Source organism: Vipera ursinii (assembly GCF_947247035.1).
Source record: "Vipera ursinii genome assembly, chromosome: 5".
Classification (NCBI taxonomy): Eukaryota; Metazoa; Chordata; class Lepidosauria; order Squamata; family Viperidae; genus Vipera; species Vipera ursinii.
Window position 1 is genome coordinate 23,963,243 of NC_139518.1, and position 19,989 is coordinate 23,983,231.

Genomic DNA, 19,989 nt, shown 5'->3' on the forward strand with positions numbered 1-19,989 from the left:
AGACTTAAGGAAAAGTGCCAGAATCTTCTTTGATGCATGTAAAGCTATTGGCTATAATCAAGCTAAATGGACTAAGTGTGGAGACAGGCCTACTTATTTAATGCCAAATATGTTTGCACATCCTACCCAACCTGGCACAATCAACCCAGTGTGCTTCAAGATAACCAGACCAATGGATTTCTCAGCATCATTTGAACTAGCTATCAATTGAACCAGATACAAATATGGGTTCAAGCTGATTTTCATGAACTGGAAACCACAATTGAGATTCCCTCAGTATCAAAGAATCTTTTTATTGATCTGGCCCAAAAGAATTGTTTCATTTTGAAATCTGAAGCTCAAGAGATTAAATTGGAGAACATCACTTGTCATTTTAATTTGATTTGGAAAGAAAAGGACCGTCCAACCAAATGGGCCCTCTATTTCATCATTGTGGCCCTAAATTGCATTATTAGACCCCAGTCTGACATTACATATAAGGAATATGTGAAAGAAATCATTGACAGAATGCAAAAATTGGCTCATGTCCCTGTCCAGACGTGGACAGGAGCACTGAATTTTGGAGGATGTTTTTCGGGAATGTTTGATAATTGAAAAAAGGATACTGTTCATTGTAGTCTTGGGCTTGGGAGGATTGCCTTATCCCACTTGTTCAGAGGATTGTTAGAGCCACTATATCCAGACTAACTTTTGCTGCCACTCCTATCTATAACGATAAACCAGCTAACACAATAATTTTAAGACCTTTACCTTCTGACTACACTCCCCTTTTCAAGAGTCCCTAAGCCTATTCAGCTTTTATATTAAAAAGGGAGGATTGAAGGGAATTTATTATGTTTTTGATTTTATTATGCTTAAGCTTGATATTAGTAGTATTGATATTAGTAGTGATATTTTGTAATCATTTTATATATAACTTTGTTAATGTGAAAGCAGCTTTGTAGGTGCCTTATATTGGGAAATTATTTACATAAAAGCAAATGTCTCATGCTAAATATACAGAGGCATGAAAGGAGCAAGGTGAGATTCATGGTCCAGGAATTGGGGAGTGGGAAAGGTGAGTTAGCCTGGATTGAATTTGTTTTTCTATATTTTTCTGCTGGTACCCAGATCTGAGCCTCTTTGTTCTGAAGGGGTATAAAAAGTGAAAGAAATATTTTCTGTGTGTGCCTTCATCCCTTTAACAGCCATGAAAAGGGAGGAGGACACCTGACTCTGTTTTGATTAAAATAAAAGTTCTTTGCTTGCTGAAATCTCGGCTCAGGAGTTTCTTTGGCTCTTTAAAATTCCTGAGTAGTGCAGGGAAATTTGTGAGGTTAAGAGGAGAACCTTACAATGTGCTGCATTGCTGCAGGTTTTCGATTGAGGTTAGACAATTATTTATCTATATAGTATTATTTTATGCCATTGCAAGCTGCCCAGCGTCACTCTGGATAACATATAAATAAAATAAATACTGTTGGTTGGGAAAAAAAATTCAGAACTCAAGAGAATGAGATTACTGCATGGCTCGAATTTTAGTCTGTATGATCATGTCAGAGTTTTAACATGGATTTCATAATGAATGATCTCCTCTTATGCTTCTGTCCTTTATCTCTTGATATGTCTGGACTGACAAAAATAGAAATAAACCAACTCTAAGAGATCATACAGTCGTACTGAATGTTTGGAATAAATATAAAAAAATAATAATCTGAGCTTTCTTCATCTTACTACATTATTCAGGGGTTATTTATATAAACATAAAGGATCCAAGAATTTTCCTCAGAGGAGAGATTTGTTCAGATTTGTTCTACACTTGATTAATTTCAGTATTTTCAACAAGCTTTTTGGTAGTAACAGATCTGCTGAAACAAGGGGGAATATTGACATGTTTGACTGAATTTGACGGTTTTACTAGTCATAATTTATAAGTGGAAGAAGAATATTAAATTTACTTTGAACATTATACTCAGAGAAATTTGATACAATATGTTTTTTTCTTTGGTGTATCACTCTAGTCCTGATTACAAAAATGAATAATTTTAAAATGAATAATAAACCCTAAAAATATTTGAAATGTAGTGATCAGATTAGAGGCCTCCTTTTCCATGTGATGACAATGCTGTACAGCCCAACAATATTGTAAAATGATTTACTCTAGAAAAAAATTTGAAATTTGTAAACCCATTGCAACCCGAGATGTTTCATAAAATGTTTTCAAACTGTACAAATTTTCAAAACATACTGAATTAGCACTGTATATTTATTAAAAAGAATTTTAACAATAAATTAAATAGATTAAATACCAACTAAACAACCTTAAGTGCCAGGTTCATTAAAAAAAAAAGTCAAGAGGCAATCAAGGGCAATCAAAGTGAGAGTCTGGTCCTGACATTTATGTTATTCTATAAACACTTGGATGAAGAGACATTTAGCTGTTGTATAAAGAAGGAACCATTTAGTCCAATCATATTTCAGTTCAGAGAATTATCTTAGATGCTGACAACTTAAAAAAATGATTAAAGGGTAGCAAACAAGATTTCTGAAGCTCTCTAGATTGCATTTCCTCAAAATAGAAGATTATAGTTTAAAGACACATTTGCATAAAATATCTCCTCCCTTTTAGCCTATGTATAATTGACTTGGTCTCAAGTTCTAATCAGTTTAGAAGTTTCCAAGCAGTGTTTTAGTCTGAGTTCTTGGTTTTAGTTAATGAACACAGGAGTATCGTGTTTAGATGGTAAGTTTATTGAAGATGTGACCATATCATTGCTATCTTTGCACAATTTCTGGAATGTTTTATAAATGCAAGGAATGTCCAGCGTAGAAATTTACACTTTCAATAAGTGTTCTATTATTTGTGTCTAGGATAAAACATAAAATTTATAATTTAATGAACTTTTCTCTATTTTATTTGTCTATAGGTTTTGGAAAATGAATTCCAAAGTGATTTATTCTATCATAGCAATATGCATCACTCTAATTTTCATCTTAGTCTTGGTTTTCTGTACTAGAGGACAAAAACCCACAGAATGTGAGAACTCTTCCCAGAAAAAGGGCCAAGAGAAAGGTGGTCAGGATGCTGGCAGCCAGGTATTTCAAGATTTAACTCCAGAAGAGATAATGCAAGTAAAGAGGTATTTACAGTCCAACCTGGGAGTGCCACTGGTGGAGACACCTCAAGCCAAACCATCAGACAACTGCATTTATATGATCACCTTGCAGCTCCCTCCCAAAGCACAAGTATTACAATTCTTAGATCATCAAGGATCTCAGCCAGCACGGGAAGCTCTGGCTGTGATCCATTTTGGAAATCAGGTGGACCCCAATGTGACAGAATTTGTGGTGGGTCCTCTTCCAGAACCAACATATCATGAAGATATCACGGTACAGAAATATGGAGGGAAATTGCCTTATTTTCAAAGATTTGTTTTAGCAAATGAGTTTAATGAAATCAATGAATTCTTAAGGGACGGATATTCTAAGGCTGCAAATTTCATGCAAAAGGTTCTAAATTACAATGGAAGCAATATAGAGTACAGTCATCAAATGCCACCAGGACTTAAATCAGGAGATCGCAAAATGTGGGTGAGTCATTTTCAGAATGTAACTGGCTATTATTTACATCCCATTGGTTTTGAGGTCCAAGTGGATCATAGTAGCCTGGATGTTTCTGAGTGGAAGGTAATAAAAGTGTTTTATAATGGACAGTACTTTGAAGACATGGAAGACCTTGAGAGACAATTCAACATGGGAAAGGTTAGAGTAGACAAGGTTAAAGAAGCCCCTCCTGATGGGGGTTACTCATCACTGAAGCAGAGGGTGCCACCAAAAGACCCAGGCCCTTTGCAGTATGAACCTCGTGGGCCACGCTATAGGATTCACAATAATCATGTCACTTTTCTGAGATGGAGTTTTGCATTTGGAATTGATGCAAGCAGGGGTCCACGTATCTTTGATGTCAGGTTTAATGGAGAAAGAATAATCTATGAGTTAAGTTTGCAAGAAGCAAGTTCTATCTATGGCTCCAACAGTCCTACTTCCATGTCAACCAGATACATGGATTCCAGCTATGGTCTTGGATCCTATATCTTTCCCCTCACCCAGGGTCTAGATTGTCCTTATTTATCCAGTTATTTGGATTTCCACTTTTTTTATGATACTACATTACCTGCTAGCCGTAAAAATGCTATCTGCATCTTTGAGCAGAATGCTGAGTTACCCATACGACGACATTATGAAAGCATCCAGTCTCCTTTTTATGGAGGGTTGGCAGATTCAAATCTGGTGTTCCGGACCATAACTTCATCTGGCAACTATGACTATGTCTGGGATTTTATTTTCCACCAAAATGGAGCAGTTGGTGTTCGGGTCCATGCCACTGGGTACATTATATCTGATTTTTACTTTGGTGATGCCAGAGACTTTGGCAATAAAGTGCAAGAATTTGTGCTGGGAACAATTCATACCCATATTATTCATTTCAAGGTGGATTTGGATATTGGCGGTAAGTAGGAAAAATATTTGTCACTTGCATGGAAATTATAAGCTTTTTGCCTCAATTTGGCTTTCTCAGAATTGTTGTAATGACTGTCAGAACTATAATGAAAACAAAGTGAAGAGTATGGTTATTATTCTCAGGATATGTTCTTGAAGTTCAATTTAGAAAAGAGTTTTTTAATTAAGAATATTTGTTTCATTATCTTGTGACAACCTTAATTCAAATTCTGTCATAACAACAATAAATATAATGGCATCATAGTAATTATGTCCATATATTTGGGGCGTTTGAACATGTGGTTTTAGAATCAGCACTTTTGTAATTTTTACAAAGAAGATGTCAACAAATTTGTACTATCACATAAATTGGTTGTTTTTCATGTGACTTTAGAACTGAATGCTGGTTTCAGAGCAAAGAAATAAAACCAAAAAACTTTAATAGATTATTTCTTCTACCTCACCCCTGAGACTTTAAATTTAAAAAATGGTATCATGAAGGAATGTCTATAGAGATTCTCAATCATCCATATCATGGTTTCCCAAAGATGCTTTTCCAAACAGCAACTAGACTTTTAGGTTTTCCCCCTGAAAACATTTAACTTCTCATACAAGAAGCTTCTTCAGGTCCAGACATCATGATTTGGGCTCCCTCAGCTTCATTTATTTCTGTTGTTCAACTCTCATAAAGTTAGTAGGAATGGATATGGAGAACTATGTCTTTAAAAGTCTCCACTGAAATTTGTCATCAGGAAAATTGGTGGATAAATGTATTGCGGTGTAGAAGGCTTAAACAGTGGCCATCTAAAACAGGAGATTCTCTAGGCAGCTTGAATTGATTTAACGATTTATTTGAAGGCCCGAAAATAGTGGGGTGCCCCAGGGCTCTGTTCTGGGCCCAGTGCTCTTCAACATCTTCATCAACGATTTGGATGAGGAGATAGATGGGGAACTCATCAAATTTGCAGATGACACCAAGCTGGCAGGAATAGCCAATACTCCAGAAGATAGGCTTAAGATACAGGAGGATCTGGACAGACTCGAACACTGGGCACTATCTAACAAAATGAAATTCAATTGTGAAAAAAGTAAGGTTCTACATTTAGGCAGGAAAAATCAAACGCACAGGTATAGTATAGGTGGTAACTTGCTCTATAGTAGTAACTGTGAGAGAGATCTCGGAGTCCTAGTGGACAATCACTTAAATATGAGCCAGCAGTGTGCTGCAGCTGCCAAAAAAGCCAACACAGTGCTAGGCTGCATTAACAGAGGGATAGAATCAAGATCACGTGAAGTACTAATAACACTTTACAATGCCTTGGTAAGGACACACCTGAAATACTGCATCCAGTTTTGGTCACCACGATGTAAAAAAGATGTCGAGACTCTAGAAAAAGTACAGAGAAGAGCAACAAAGATGATTAGGGGACTGGAGGCTAAAACATATAGGGAACGGTTGCTGGAATTGGGTATGTGTAGTTTAATGAAGAGAAGGGTGAGGGGTGACATGATAGCAGTGTTCCAATATCTCAGGGGCTGCCACAAAGAAGAGGGAGCCAAGCTATTCTCCAAAGCACCTGAAAGCAGGACAAGAAGCAACGGATGGAAACTAGTGAAGGAAAGAAGCAACCTAGAACTAAGGAGAAACTTCCTGACAGTTAGAACAATTAACCAGTGGAACAACTTGCCTCCAGAGGTGGTGAATGCTCCAACACTGGAGGTTTTTAAGAAGAGACTGGCCAGCCATTTGTCTGAAATGGTATAAGGTTTCCTGCCTGAGCAGGGGGTTGGACTAGATGACCTCCAAGGTCCCTTCCAACTACTACTACTACTTCTTCTTCTTCTTCTTCTTCTTCTTCTTCTTCTTCTTCTTCTTCTTCTTCTTCTTCTTCTTCTTCTTCTTCTTCTTATTATTATTATTATTATTATTATTATTATTATTATTATTATTATTATTTCATAGAAATCTGTCATTTATTATTCATATTTGTGCCACCAGGTAGAATTGTGCACAAATGTAACATTTCCAAACAAACTTTATTTCATAATAATTGTTAGGTCCAATTTATATCTATTTCTCTCTGTTACATAGACAAATTGTCTCTGTCATTTTTTTTAGCACTGACTCATTTTAAATGTGCTTGCTCTCTGGACAATAAACCCATAAAAATATTTTGCTAATAACATAATGTGGATGCTCTTACTGTATTTATAAATATTGCTTTCATGAAATTCCTTTATTTTTTGACACACATCCTATTGCCCTTTTTTGCCTACTCTGCACCCACCTTATTGCAGAAAACTGGTGGTGTGGTTTTTTTTGCATGCTGATGCAGGAAACACATGAAAATTGAACTGTAAGTCCTAAGTCAAGGTCCCTTCTGTAGTAAAGAAGATGAATATATAGAAAATACTTCTTTGCTAATATGCAAAAACATTGTCAGGGAAAGGGATTTTGATTGAGAAAAGAGATTGTCTCAGATGTGCTTTTTCAAACAGCAACTGGACTGTTTTTTTTATTTGAAGAAGACATTTGCTTCTCATCCAAGAAGCTTCTTGGATGATAAGAGTAATGTCTTATTCCTCTTCCTCAAATAAAAAAAATATTCCAATATTCCATGACCTGGATGACTGAATCTCCACAGATGAAAATAGATTTTATTACCTGAGTGGTAAATACATATTAAACATATGCGAAGCTGACAAGTTCTCAGCTTGTTTCAGCTACATATTAGCCAAGAAATAAAGGAGAATTGATAAACACCCTGAATGGTTTGTTCTAATAAACAATTACCTGAAATATTTCACTTATGCCAAATCTTTAATTCAGTTGTATCATTTTAAAGTCATTTTTAGATTGTTTTATTTAATGAATGAAATGCTGTTTTGTTAAAATTGCAAAGGTTGCTTTTTTCACACTGACTCCCATTGTTCATATGCAGCCTGAAAAACTAATTATGCATACTCTTATCACAATTTCATCTCTGGATCAGCAAAACATTAGCTAGAAGCAACTTTAATTTTAAGAATCTGAATATGCAACGTGAAAGTTTTGATTTATCAACAGCTACTCAAGTACTAATTGTTCTACTTATTTTCTTTTTAAGGTGTGGAAAATACCCTGGCTGGTAATGACATGGCTTTTGAGACCATTCAGGCCCCTTGGAGCCCAGAATATAAGATCTCTCAAATGAAGATGGTGAGGGAAATTTTTGACACCGAGGACAAGGCAGCATTCCATCTCCATGACGACATTCTCAGATATCTTTATTTTTCATCCAATCGCACAAACAAGTGGGGCCATGATCGAGGCTATCGGATCCAGATAGTCAGCTTTTCTGGAGACCATTTACCAGAGTCAGATCCAATGGAGCCAGGCTTCAGCTGGGGTCGGTAAGTGACTGATTTCTAAGTGCAGAAGTAAAATGGATTCACCCAGGTCTTTGGATTTCAGGAGCTTGAATAAGATAGGAGGAACGTCCAAATTTATTCATTTTAAAGAGATGGATTTCTTTAAATCTATTTAAAGAATATTAATATTTCAAATATTTGCTAAGGAAAACTGTTCCATTTCCATGACTTAACTGTGGAACATACAATATAAAGAAAAAAAGTGCTATTCAAGCTTGCAGAATTTCTTTTAGCTCATATTCCTCACTCCTGATAAAAAAATCATTATTGGATTACATAGGGAGAAATAGTTCCTTTGAGAAATACAGTATGTTTGGGTTATGATCTGTAATCATAATTGGAAGAGTAGTTAAAATATTTTACATGTTACAATGTTTTATGTTTGGGAAATTACCCTCAATATGAGAGCTATTCTTAAAGTTGACCTAAGATAAATGCTGCAGATTATTGGAGGTTAATACTATCGAGCAAAATGAATCTTACAATATTTCCTTTTCTCTAACATGTTCCCAAAAAACAACAAAATCCTGACCCAGATTGGTTTTAATATGTATGGAAATAAAATTTAAATTTATAGAAAAAATTGAGATAATGGCATTTACAGTAGCAAATCCAAACAATATAACTTAAACCTTCGCTCCTTCCGACGTGGTCTGAAAACCTATTTATTTGAACAAGCCGGCCTGGCCTGATGGGGGATATGTTGGGGTTTTTACTATGGGTTTTTTATACTATTATTTATTGTTTTAGCACGGGCTCTTATTTAATTCTTTTTTAACTTTTGTAATTTGCATTTTATATGTGCCCTGTTCACCGCCCTGAGTCCTTCGGGAGAAGGGCAGTATACAAATATAATAAAATAAATAAAATAAATAAATAAAAAGTAAAATTGTGGCCTGAAATACTTTTTAATATCAGTTTGTATCAGCTATAATCATATCCAGAGTACAAAGTCCTGTCTATTGGTAGCCATGCATAATTTTCTCCCTTATTTGATATTTGTAATACCCTCCATGAGTCCCCTTCAGTGTATCTTTGCAATTATTCTGGTTGAGTATTGGAGAAATCCAAGCCATATTATTTTAAATTTGTACCCCTCACTCTACAAGTCCCCTTCAGAAACACTGCTGGTTTCCAATTATTCTGGTTGAATATTGCAGAAATCTGAGCCATATTATTGTAAATGTGTACCCAGTTATAATCATATCTGGAGTCAGTAGACCAGGCTATTGGTGTATTCTTGCACTTCTGGACCAAACGTGAGGTACTGAACTGAAGTTTAATTTCCTATGTGGTTTAAGATCTATATATTAAATGGGTTTTCTATCAGGATGGAGACCCACAACACCTGCTAGGTTGGCAGAGATCACTACAGAGGTCTTGAGGTTCTGCATAATTCATCTATGGAATTATACATGGCAGCTCAAGCATAAAATCAATTCAAAACTCATTTGTAGTTTGATAATGAGTTACAATGATTGTCTCTATATTTTTATAGTTGGGCTGTCATGGAATAGCATCCTGCCATTATAATGCCTTTCAAAACCTATGCCTGGAACAATAATTTTGAAGATTTTAAGAAGACAAATAAACGTCATCAGGCTTGCCCAAGATGGCGGACGGACTCAGCTGAGCTCCGTGAGGGGTTTTGGCAACTTGGTGTCCCAGGGAGCCTCACAGAAGCGTTTTTACCTTCTGTGATGGGGTTTTTAGTCAGGTGGATGAGAGGTTGCTGATGGCTGTTTTTGGGTGGCTATACAGTTCTCTGTTATGGGAGCTGCTCCGCGAGCCCTGGTCCTTCGGAGGGCCCTCGGTGGAGTCTGTTGGAGCCTGGGAAGGCCCGGAAGAGCCCGGAATAGCCGTGCTCCATACGGCACCAACCAGCTGATTGTTGGTGCCGTGGGAGCCTGGCGGAGCCTGAGAGAACTTGATGAATCCGGCGGTGCTCTGGAGAGCCTACTAGCTGCCTGGATGGTCGCAGCTTGGAGCAGCATCGAAGTGATGGAGGGGTGGAAACATTATGGTGGTGTCTGGGGCGGCTGGCAGCGAGAGGAATTGGAGCGCTGCGGCCGCTCCAGCGTGGAGACCATGGCCCAGTGGTTGAGAGCGGATGCTTTATGCTTTGGACAGTTGGGAGGCACATACCAACTTTGCGCCGCTAGGAACCAACTATACCGAGTTTATGGCCCAGTAGAAGCACTCCGGGTTCCTGGTTTCCTCCTCTATTGGCTTACCATCGCCTAGCCCTCTTCTGATGCGGAGAAGATCATTGAAGCCAGTACTTTTCACCGCTTTGTGACTCCGCAGGCTATTATGCCTTGTATTAATCTGCTGACTCCTTTACCTTTCTCCTCCCCCTCTCCCCCAAAGGTTTCAGGAGGACCCAGGCAAATAGCCACTGTGAGAGAGTGGCCTAGTCTTACCATCTGCTACCTTCCTAGAGGTGAGAGCTCTAGGTGGTATGCCTCATCCCGGTTATGTGTTTCAAGCTGCTTCCCGGATCTGACCATCGTGAGAGGACGGGGGTTGATCTGTTCCAGGGTACACCCAGCTCAAGTGGCAGTTGAGCTGGGTTGGCAGACGAGACACTTACCTGCTGATTTAAGATCCTCCCGATCGATCTAGGGATTTCCTTTTTGCCGTACTTATTTCAATAACTATGACTCGACTCAGCTACTCCAGCACGGTTTTGTGCGCCCTCAGGGGTGCCCCCCCTTCCTGGGTGCAACCCACCTCACTTTCCACTCTTCCTCTTGATGAAGGGCCCAATTGTTGGGACCCTGAGAGATGGCTGGGCAGGGATAGGGGCCTCCGTTACAAATCTAATAAGAGGCCCCTGGTTAATTTTTTAGTTAAATTTTTTGTAGGGTTAGGGAGGGTGAGGGTTTTCATGGTTGGATGGAAACGGGGGGGAGTCCACCAACTGTTGTTCAGGCCAGGTCTGGGATTGATCACATGGGGGGAAGCTGGGGTTGGTTGCCTCCGGGGCTCCAGAGTGGGTTGTGGGATTACCTATTCCCACGATGTTAGGGAATGGCAGCAGGTGTATGGACAGAGGGCCGTATCGACATCTGGGATTGCGTCTCCGTTATCTCCAAGCGGTGAAGCACTCCGACCCTCTGGTTTCTTCCCGAGGCTCTGGGAACGAGGATAAGCAGCCACCTGAGCTCCGGCTGGTGTACTTGAATGCCAGGTCCATAGTCAATAAGGCTCCTCTCATCCGGGATCTGATTGAAAGTGAGCATGCGGACCTGGCTTGCATTACGGAGACCTGGTTGGGCCCAGAGGGTGGTGTCCCTCTGGTTGATCTTTGCCCACCAGGTTTCCGGGTGCTTCACCGACCTCGGGCTCAGGGTAGGGGCGGGGGAGTGGCGGTAGTTATGAGGGAGACTCTTTGTCCTCAGGAGGCCACCGTTGTCCAAATAGCTGGGTGTGGGTCCCTCCTCCTGAGATGTGGTCCTAGGGCACAGTTGGGCTTGCTGCTGGTGTACCTTCTGCCTAGTCGCACAGCAGCAGCCCTGCCTGAGCTTCTCGATATCCTCTCGGGGCTGGTAGTTGAGCTCCCCAAATTTATGGTTTTGGGTGATTTCAAACTACCATCACTGGGAGGATGATCTGAGTTGGCTCAGGAGTTCATGGCTTCCATGACAGCCATGGACCTGACACAAGTAATTCAGGGCCCGACTCATGTGGGGGGCCACACGCTCGATTTGGTTTTTCTATCTGGATGGTGGTTAGATGATCTTGGTGGGGGTTCTCCAATTGTTATACCCCTGTCATGGACCGATCATCATCTCCTGAGGCTGGTCTTCTGTTTTGCCACCCCCCATTGTGGGGTTGTTGAACCATCAAGATGGTTCCGCCCCAGGCGCTTAATGGACCCTGAGAAGTTCCAGGCAGCGCTGGGGTCCCCACCTGCCTCCTTTGCTCACAGCTCGGTTGATGCCTTAGTGGAAGCCTGGGAAAAGGCTGCCACTGAGGCACTTGACTGAGTTGTTCCCTTGTGGCCCCTGACCCGGTGCAGATCCCAGTGCGTTCCATGGTTTTCTGCGGAGCTCCGGGAGATGAAGCGTCGGAGATGGGGCCTAGAGAACTGTTGGAGATCCACCCGATCTGAATCCGACCGATCGCGACTAAGATCCTTTACTGGGTCTTATCTCACGGCAATGAGGATGGCGAGGTCTAATTACTTCGCTACCCTCATTGCGTCTGCAGATAACCGCCCGGCCGCCCTGTTTAGGGTGACTCGCTCCCTCCTTAATCAGGAGGTGAGGGAGGATCCCTTACAGGGTCGTGCCGAGGAGTTTAGCCAACATCTTTCGGACAAAATTGCTCGGATTCGGACCGGTTTGGACTCTGACTGGGCAGAGTCTGACGATCAGGACATGGGTGGTCTTGTCGATGTTATCTGTGAGGAGTTCGACCCTGTGACTCCAAAGGAAGTGGACAGGATTATGAGGAAGCTGAGCTCCACCACTTGTTTATTGGATCCGTGCCCTTCCTGGCTGGTTTATTCGGCTCGGGAGGGAACACGAGGCTGGCTCCAGGCAGTGATATCTGCTTCCTTGAGTGAAGGTTGTTTCCCCTCCGTCTTGAAGGAAGCGGTGGTGAGACCTCTCCTCAAGAAACCTACCTTGGACCCAGCTGTATTAAACAACTTTCATCCGGTCTCCAACCTTTGCTTTCTTGCTAAGGTTGTTGAAAGTGTGGTGGCGCATCAGCTCCCTTCGGTCCTGGAGGAAACTGACTATCTGGACCCGTACCAATCGGGTTTCAGGCCTGGGCACAGCACAGAGACGGCATTGGTCGCCCTGGTGAATGATCTCTGGAGGGCTTGGGACAGAGGTTGTTCCTCTGTTCTAGTCCTATTAGACCTCTCAGCGGCTTTTGATACCATCAACCATGGTATTCTGCTGCAGCGTCTCAGGGGATTGGGAGTGGGAGGCACGGTTCTTCAGTGGTTCTCCTCCTACCTCCTGGGACGTTTGCAGTTGGTGTTGGCAGGGGGACAGAGATCGACCTCGAGGCCTCTCGTTTGTGGAGTTCCTCAGGGGTCGGTCCTCTCGCCTCTCCTGTTTAACATCTATATGAAACCTCTGGGTGAGATCATTTGTGGCTTTGGAGTTGGGTATCATCAGTATCCTGATGATACCCAGCTTTTCATTTCGACCCCAAACCACCCCAGGGATGCCCTTGACGTGATGTCCCGTTGCCTGGAGGTGGTCCGGGTCTGGATGGGGAGGAACAGGCTTCGGCTCAACCCTGACAAGACGGAGTGGCTGTACGTGCCAGCATCTCAGGAAACTCAGATCATTCTATCTCTCACTATGGGGGGTGAGTTATTACCTCCCGTAGATAGGGCTCGCAACTTGGGAGTTCTCCTAGATTCACAGCTTTCTTTAGAAGATCATATATTAACTGTGACTAGGGGGGCCTTTGCCCAGTTGCACCTGGTGCGCCAGCTACGGCCCTATCTAGACCGTGATGCCTTGTGTACAGTCACTCACGCGCTCGTGACCTCTCGGTTAGACTACTGCAATGCTCTCTACATGGGGCTGCCCTTGAGGACCACTCGGAGGCTTCAACTGGTGCAGAATGCAGCCGTGCGAGTTGTGTTGGGGGTCTCCCGATACTCCCATATTACACCTCTGCTCCGTGAGCTGCTTTGGCTTCTGGTTGCCTTCCGGGTGAGATTCAAGGTACTGGTTATGACCTACAAAGCCCTACATGGCATGGGTCCGGAGTACCTTAGGGAGCACCTGCGGCCGGCATCAACTTCCCTCCGCCCAGTGCACTCCCACAGAGAGGGCCTCTTTAGGGTGCTGCCGTTTGGAGAATGCCGTCTGGTGACCCCCAGGGGGAGGGCGTTCTCTGTGGGTGCGCCTGACCTGTGGAACCGTTTACCGGTTGAGCTCCGGATGGCTCCCGACCTTCGCTCCTTCCGACGTGACCTAAAAACCTATTTGTTTGAACAAGCCGGCCTGGTCTGATGGGTTTTGTTTTAATTATTGTTTTAATGTAATTTATTTTCTGCATTTGGGCACTAGGTTTAATTTGTTTTTAATTTCTGTATTTTGGGTATTTTGGTATTTATGTCCCTGTTCACTGCCCTGAGTCCTTCAGGAGAAGGGCGGTATACAAATAAAATAAAATAAATAAATAAATAAATAATAAACCTCAATCTGTGCAACTCCTCTTGTGTTGCTTTTTAGTTATAAGCTGGCTGTTACAAAGAGGAAGGAAAATGAATCTGTCAGCACCACTCCCTACAATCAGGTTGACCCATGGAAACCTCCTGTGGTCTTTGCTGACTTCATAAACAACGAGAGCATTGTCAATGAGGTAAGTGAAGATGAGCTCCACCTAGCACTGAAGCACCTTGCAGGTTATTATCCCACAATCTGATTGCTGTCCAAATGTACTGCGGTTAAAGTCAAACTAATTTGGAAGACATCAGAATAGGAAGGTAGCCTGTCAGACTGTCACCCGAAGCTTACTTTGGAAGTAGGCAAATGCTGCTAAGAGTTTTAGCAGCACTTTCTCTTGGGGGGAAAAAGAAGCAATCATGGTGATCTTTAGGATACGTGTTCAGAGGACAACTTAAATTCTTCTGTATCGATATCAGCTTTCTTGTTTGCATTTTTGTTAGCTAAGGTAATGTGGCCTTGGAAGGTACATTAAGGCAAACGTGTATGCATGGGATTTATATGTTGCCACTTGCATTTGATTTTTTAAAATGGCTTTTTAATACTATGACTGATAACAATTTTGCAGAATGGATATAAGATCTTTGCTAACAATTTTCTACTCATTGTTTTTCATGTCTGCACATCCCCAGTTCCAAGTAGGCAATCAAAAAATTACGCTATCAGGTTACCCCCAGATTTTACTAAATCATCTGCTACCTTACTTAGTTTCTCTCAATCTGTTCCTCTATCACCTTTCTATTTAACAGATCTTTTTTACTAAGAGATCACAATAATATCTTTTCCTTTTCCTTTCATAGGATCTGGTTGCCTGGGTCAATGTTGGCTTTCTGCATATTCCACATGCTGAGGATGTACCCAATACTGCAACCCTTGGGAATGTGGTTGGTTTCTTCTTGAGACCGTACAATTATTTTGATGATGACCCTTCCATGTATTCTCCAGACAGTGTTTACTTCAACAGTCAGCAGGACCCCCTTTCCTGTGAGGTCAACCAACTTGCCTGTCTGGCAAAAATAGCTTCATGTTTGCCCAATTTCCCCTCTTTCACTTATGAGGGTTTTCAAAATGTAACAATTTTCTAATGTCTTCTACTTTTTGATGAATTAGAAATTGTAAACAAAGAATGAATGTGTGTTACAGTTAGCTAATATTTTCTCTCTTCTTTTATCTGCACTATTAATGGATTTTTTTTGTCTGATTATTAGTCCACTGTCTTTAGGAAATCATGGAATGGAATTCTCTGGGGATTAATGTTGTAGAACTTTCCTTTGCTATAGGAACGAAAGCATGCACAATTGACATTTCTAATTTGTCAGAAGACATTGAGAAAAATATATGTTGGTATATATTGTCTATAATCCTCACTTCCTTTTACAATATTAAAACACTGATGTTAGAATTGCAAATTAGCTTTCTGACCCACTGTCCTAAATTAGAGGAGAATAGAGGGGTGTCTTTGGAGACAAAGGTCATAAAATGCATGGTAATGTCCTCTTTGTGATTTAAAGTAATCCCAAATCCTTCTGAAGAAGATTTTAGAGAAAAGAAATAATTGATGTCTTGGGAATTTTTTGGGGGGGATGCAGAGGTAAATATGGATAAAATGTATACAATAAATTCAACATCTATAAGAACAAGAAATTTTCCAAGATATGTTTTGGTGCACAACTTAAAAAGGATATGTTAAGATGGGAGAAACTACAATTTTCTTTGCTGGGAGGAAATTCTGTGATGAAGATGAATGTATTGCCTAAGTGTTTTTTGGTTGCAGACAATTCCTGTTTTGACAACTCCTATGCTATGTAAATAATGGCAGAAAGATATGACTAAATTTGCATGATGGGAAAAAAACAAAAGTTAGATATAAAGTGTTACAAGATGTAAAGAAAAGTGGAGAAATTGGTTTACCTGATTTAAAGTTGTATTTTGCAACTGGTTGTTTGGTTTTGATGAAAGAGTGGATGTTTCTGAGAAATAAAGGGCTTTTGTAGTCAGAAGGACACAACCTAGGATTTGGGTTGCATGGATACTTGTGGTACCATAAAATTAGTGCTAATGTAGATTTTGAATAGGGTTGGGCATATCAGTCTGAGAATGCAGAATAGATAGAAATCTGGGTTGTGCCTGAAAAATTTTCAACACAATAAGCATTTTATGGATGAGAACTGATAATCAAACCCAAAAGAACAGTTGTGAAATATTAGATTTTTTTCATTGTGAATGTAAGTTAAAAATAAGAGAAGAACTGGTGGAGGAAATATATGCTTAATAATGGTTTTGTTGTATACAATTATTAGAAAAAATTAGATAAAATAATTTATATTTCTGAACATTGTAAAACTGGGTTTGAAATGGAATTGTCTATAAATGATGAAAATGCTATTGTTAAAAATGCATAAACTTTTATTGAAAATTTGAAACTAATGTAGAATAAGAAAAAGAACATATGATTGAATAGGCTAAAATATTGATTATGCTATACAGGTGGGACAATGGGGAAATGTTGGGTTAAAAGGACTGAAATTATATACATAGTAAATTATAATTCTAAGGAGAATTTTTATAAAATAATGTCATCAGAGAAATTGTCTAGAATGTATGAATTTATATTGGAAACATGAACAATAAAAAGGACCTGGTTTGGTGTCTTGCAAAAAATTCAGAAACTTTTGGATTCAAATCCTAATTTCAAGGATTTCAAATATTAAGGTGCAACTGAAACTAGAAACTTTCTGGAGGGATTTATAGACAAAAAGTTAGAAAAAAATCATGGAGCTTCATTTTTGTACATGACATCTGCAGCAAGATTATTCAATGTGCAAGATGGAAAGATACGGAGGAATGGTTTTTGAAGATGGTTGAAGTTGTCAAGATGGCTAAACTGATTCCTGTGATTAGAGAAAATGTCTCCATTTATTGCTGACTGGAAACCCATTATAGACTTTTTGCATAAAACGGGGGGGGGGGGGAAAATGAACATCTCTCCTACAAGATGACTCTGAGCAACATTTATAGTTTTCATGATTAGATAAAATAAATTATAGTAAGAAGGGAGTAAAATTGCAACCATAAAGAGGTAAATTAACATTGTATTTTTAACTGTTTAGAGTGGTTTACAAGATCACAAGCTACTTATTGCATCTTTTCTTTTCTATTTTTTATTTTTCTATTTTTCTTCCTTGTACTTTTAGCTTTCTCTTCAATTTCTTTCTTTTCCTTTTTCTCATGTGTATCAGCTTTTATCTCCTGTTTAAATGTATACATGAATGGCATTTTTTTTCTCTAAATTGAAGACTTTATTGTCAGCAAATCTTAATGTATCCATTTCAAAAACATTTGAGTTAGCTATGAAAATATCCAGAATAAAAGATTGGAACCCCCCCACTTTTAAATTATCTATATTCTATGTTTCTCAAAAATAAGGCATGTGACCTGGCATATGGATGATGTAAGATTTGTCTTCCTCCTGGCAACCCCCACCCCCTCAAAAATGGAGTGAGGTTTTTCCATCTATTTAATTTGATACATTTCTGTACAGCCTTGATTTCTTGATTAAAATTGTTGAAAGTCACTGTTCGGGAGAGTGGAATCCCACTGCAACACCACGTAAGCCAGATCAGCAGAGTAAAAACACTTATACAAAGTCTTCAAGAGGAACAATGTCCACAAAACCTCATCTGGAGATCCTTACACCGAAACAATACAAACACTCAAAGCAACACAACTACTACAACAGGAACAACAATGATCAAACAGATCACAATTCCCTACATGCAGAATGTTTCAGAGATGACAGCAAGACTACTACACCAACATGACCTTTCAGTAGCCCACAAACCAGCCTCAACTCTCAGATGGACCCTGTCAAAACCTAAGGAGCAGTCAGAAACAAGCTAAAGATCAGACATCATATACTGAATCCAAGGTAGCAACTGTGAAAAGAACTATGTGGGCCAAACAAGCAAGAAAGCTATCTACCAGACTGCACGAACATTCCCTGGCTATCAAAAGACATGACCCACTATCCTTCATGTCTGTCCATGAAGACTCAGAAGGACTCAGAAGTTCGATCTAACTGGGACCACAATTGTAACCCAGGCGAAATCAAGGAGAGAAACAGAATTCCTTGAAGCCTAGTTCTTCACCAATAAGTCACAGACACATTGACATCGATCCAATCTACCAACCTCTAAGTGTAAGGGCCCACCTCAGCTAACCACCCAAGAAAGCAGAACTCTTGAAACAGGCATTGTCTCAAAAGGAAACTTTTATTAGGGGCTAGTGACAGTAGGGAAGTCAAGGTGAGATCTGCGGAAAATCCCGCTTGAATAGTGTAATTAAATCAGCAACATTCCTGCTCCCACCAAAATCATTTTGTCCATTTGAAATCCAGCCAATTCACAGGTGGCAAAATGAGCAGGTAACTGGTACAGTTGGCATGCATCTCAAGGTCTTCTCCAGCTTTCATTTCTATGTAACCATTTCCCTGATAAGGGAGACACATTCCTTTCTCAAATGGATAGAGGTGAAAGAAAGAAAGTAGAAAGCGAAAGTTATCCCAAGCACAAGCAAATATCCCCCCTCCCTCCAGTGTAATGGCAGGCCCCAAAACAAAGTAAAGAATATATATATATATATATATATATATATATATATATATATATATAGAGAGAGAGAGAGAGAGAGAGAGAGAGAGAGAGAGAGAGAGAGAGAGAGAGAGAGAGAGAGAGAGAAAGGAGACTATAAGGATTTGGGGACCTGACACTAAAAACAAAAGAACTATTTCAACCACAATCCTGAAGGCAGCATTTAAAACAAACGGGCACCCCACCACAGAGCAAAAATCACAACGTCCCACAAGAAACCAGACCACATCTCAACAACAACAGCCATCCATCCAAACAATCCGAAACCAGACTATGAGTCAGAGGCAATCAAACGAACAAAAAACATTTGCATTGCACATACAATACTTAAACACCAGGGACTATGGTTCAGCAACAGCAACTGGCCAATCAAACAGCCTGAAACCAAACCATGACTCAGCAACATCTGGACAAATAATAACCACACCAATTTACATCAAACAAAAAGATATTTAAAGGCCAGTGCTCTGACAGACAAGCACATTTCAAAGCACACTGAAGATGTCCCCCCGAATGGAAATGAAATGTTTGCAGCCAAATTGCCAAGCTTGATCAAAGAACACCCCCGAAATTAATGTAGAGATTTTTTTCCTTTTACAAAGTTCATTATTCACCACTATGGAGTATCAAACCCACTAGCAATTCAAAATAATTTCATATGGATTTCATATATGTTGGCCACACATCTAGTTGTCCTCTTGAGATAGTAAACAAAACCACCCAGAAAAGTTAGCATTCATGAAGTTAGTGGAACCATGAATAAATGAGCCAGAGAAAGGGAAGAGATAAGCAGCAGAGGTAATAAAAATCATTTATTGGTGATTTGTAACTTGTGAAATCTTACACAGCATCTTTTATAAAAGGGTAATTTGCCTGTTCAGCATGTTTCAAAACCCCAGATGTTATCAGCCCCAAAAGCTGCTGTCTCTGGTTTAGCATGTTCTGCAAGCACAGTCAATGCAATACCTAAATCACTCAGTAAATGTATTTTAATGAAGATAATGACTGAACAAAATTGTAAGCTGTCATTATACATTTATTTTTATTTTTTTGCATACACAGGTAAGTTTCTCGTTTTCCTTGTTGAATTGTGCATGACATAAAATCTGGTTGTTCCCAGTTTTGAGTCATTATGGAAGTGGAACCACACAAGACTGAGACTGACCTGAAAATGGATTAAAATTGGCAGACTACAAGAATATATGGAAATTGATGTTACATAGGACATACAAATGAAGCCTTAA

The 19,989-nt window shown here is 40.0% G+C and overlaps 2 protein-coding genes across 2 annotated transcripts in view; both read left to right on the plus strand.

The window, feature by feature from the left end:
- The window catches only part of LOC310641697 (amine oxidase [copper-containing] 3-like), a gene marked incomplete at both ends in the record, with an annotated part of 56,507 nt that extends 38,590 nt beyond the window's left edge, over positions 1-17,917 (plus strand). The window contains 3 exons of the mRNA XM_083364936.1: positions 15,042-15,166; positions 15,319-15,440; positions 17,638-17,917. Of these exons, the coding sequence (XP_083221062.1) occupies positions 15,042-15,166; positions 15,319-15,440; positions 17,638-17,917 (527 nt within the window). The remainder of the gene's footprint in view (positions 1-15,041; positions 15,167-15,318; positions 15,441-17,637) is intronic.
- Positions 1,007-7,876, plus strand: LOC310641643 (primary amine oxidase, liver isozyme-like; the record flags this gene model as incomplete). The annotated part of the gene is made up of 3 exons (XM_083364880.1): positions 1,007-1,020; positions 2,997-4,489; positions 7,587-7,876. The coding sequence occupies 3 exons, from the start codon at positions 1,007-1,009 to the stop codon at positions 7,874-7,876; spliced, it is 1,797 nt and encodes a 598-aa protein (XP_083221006.1).
- Positions 17,918-19,989: the final 2,072 nt, after the last annotated feature.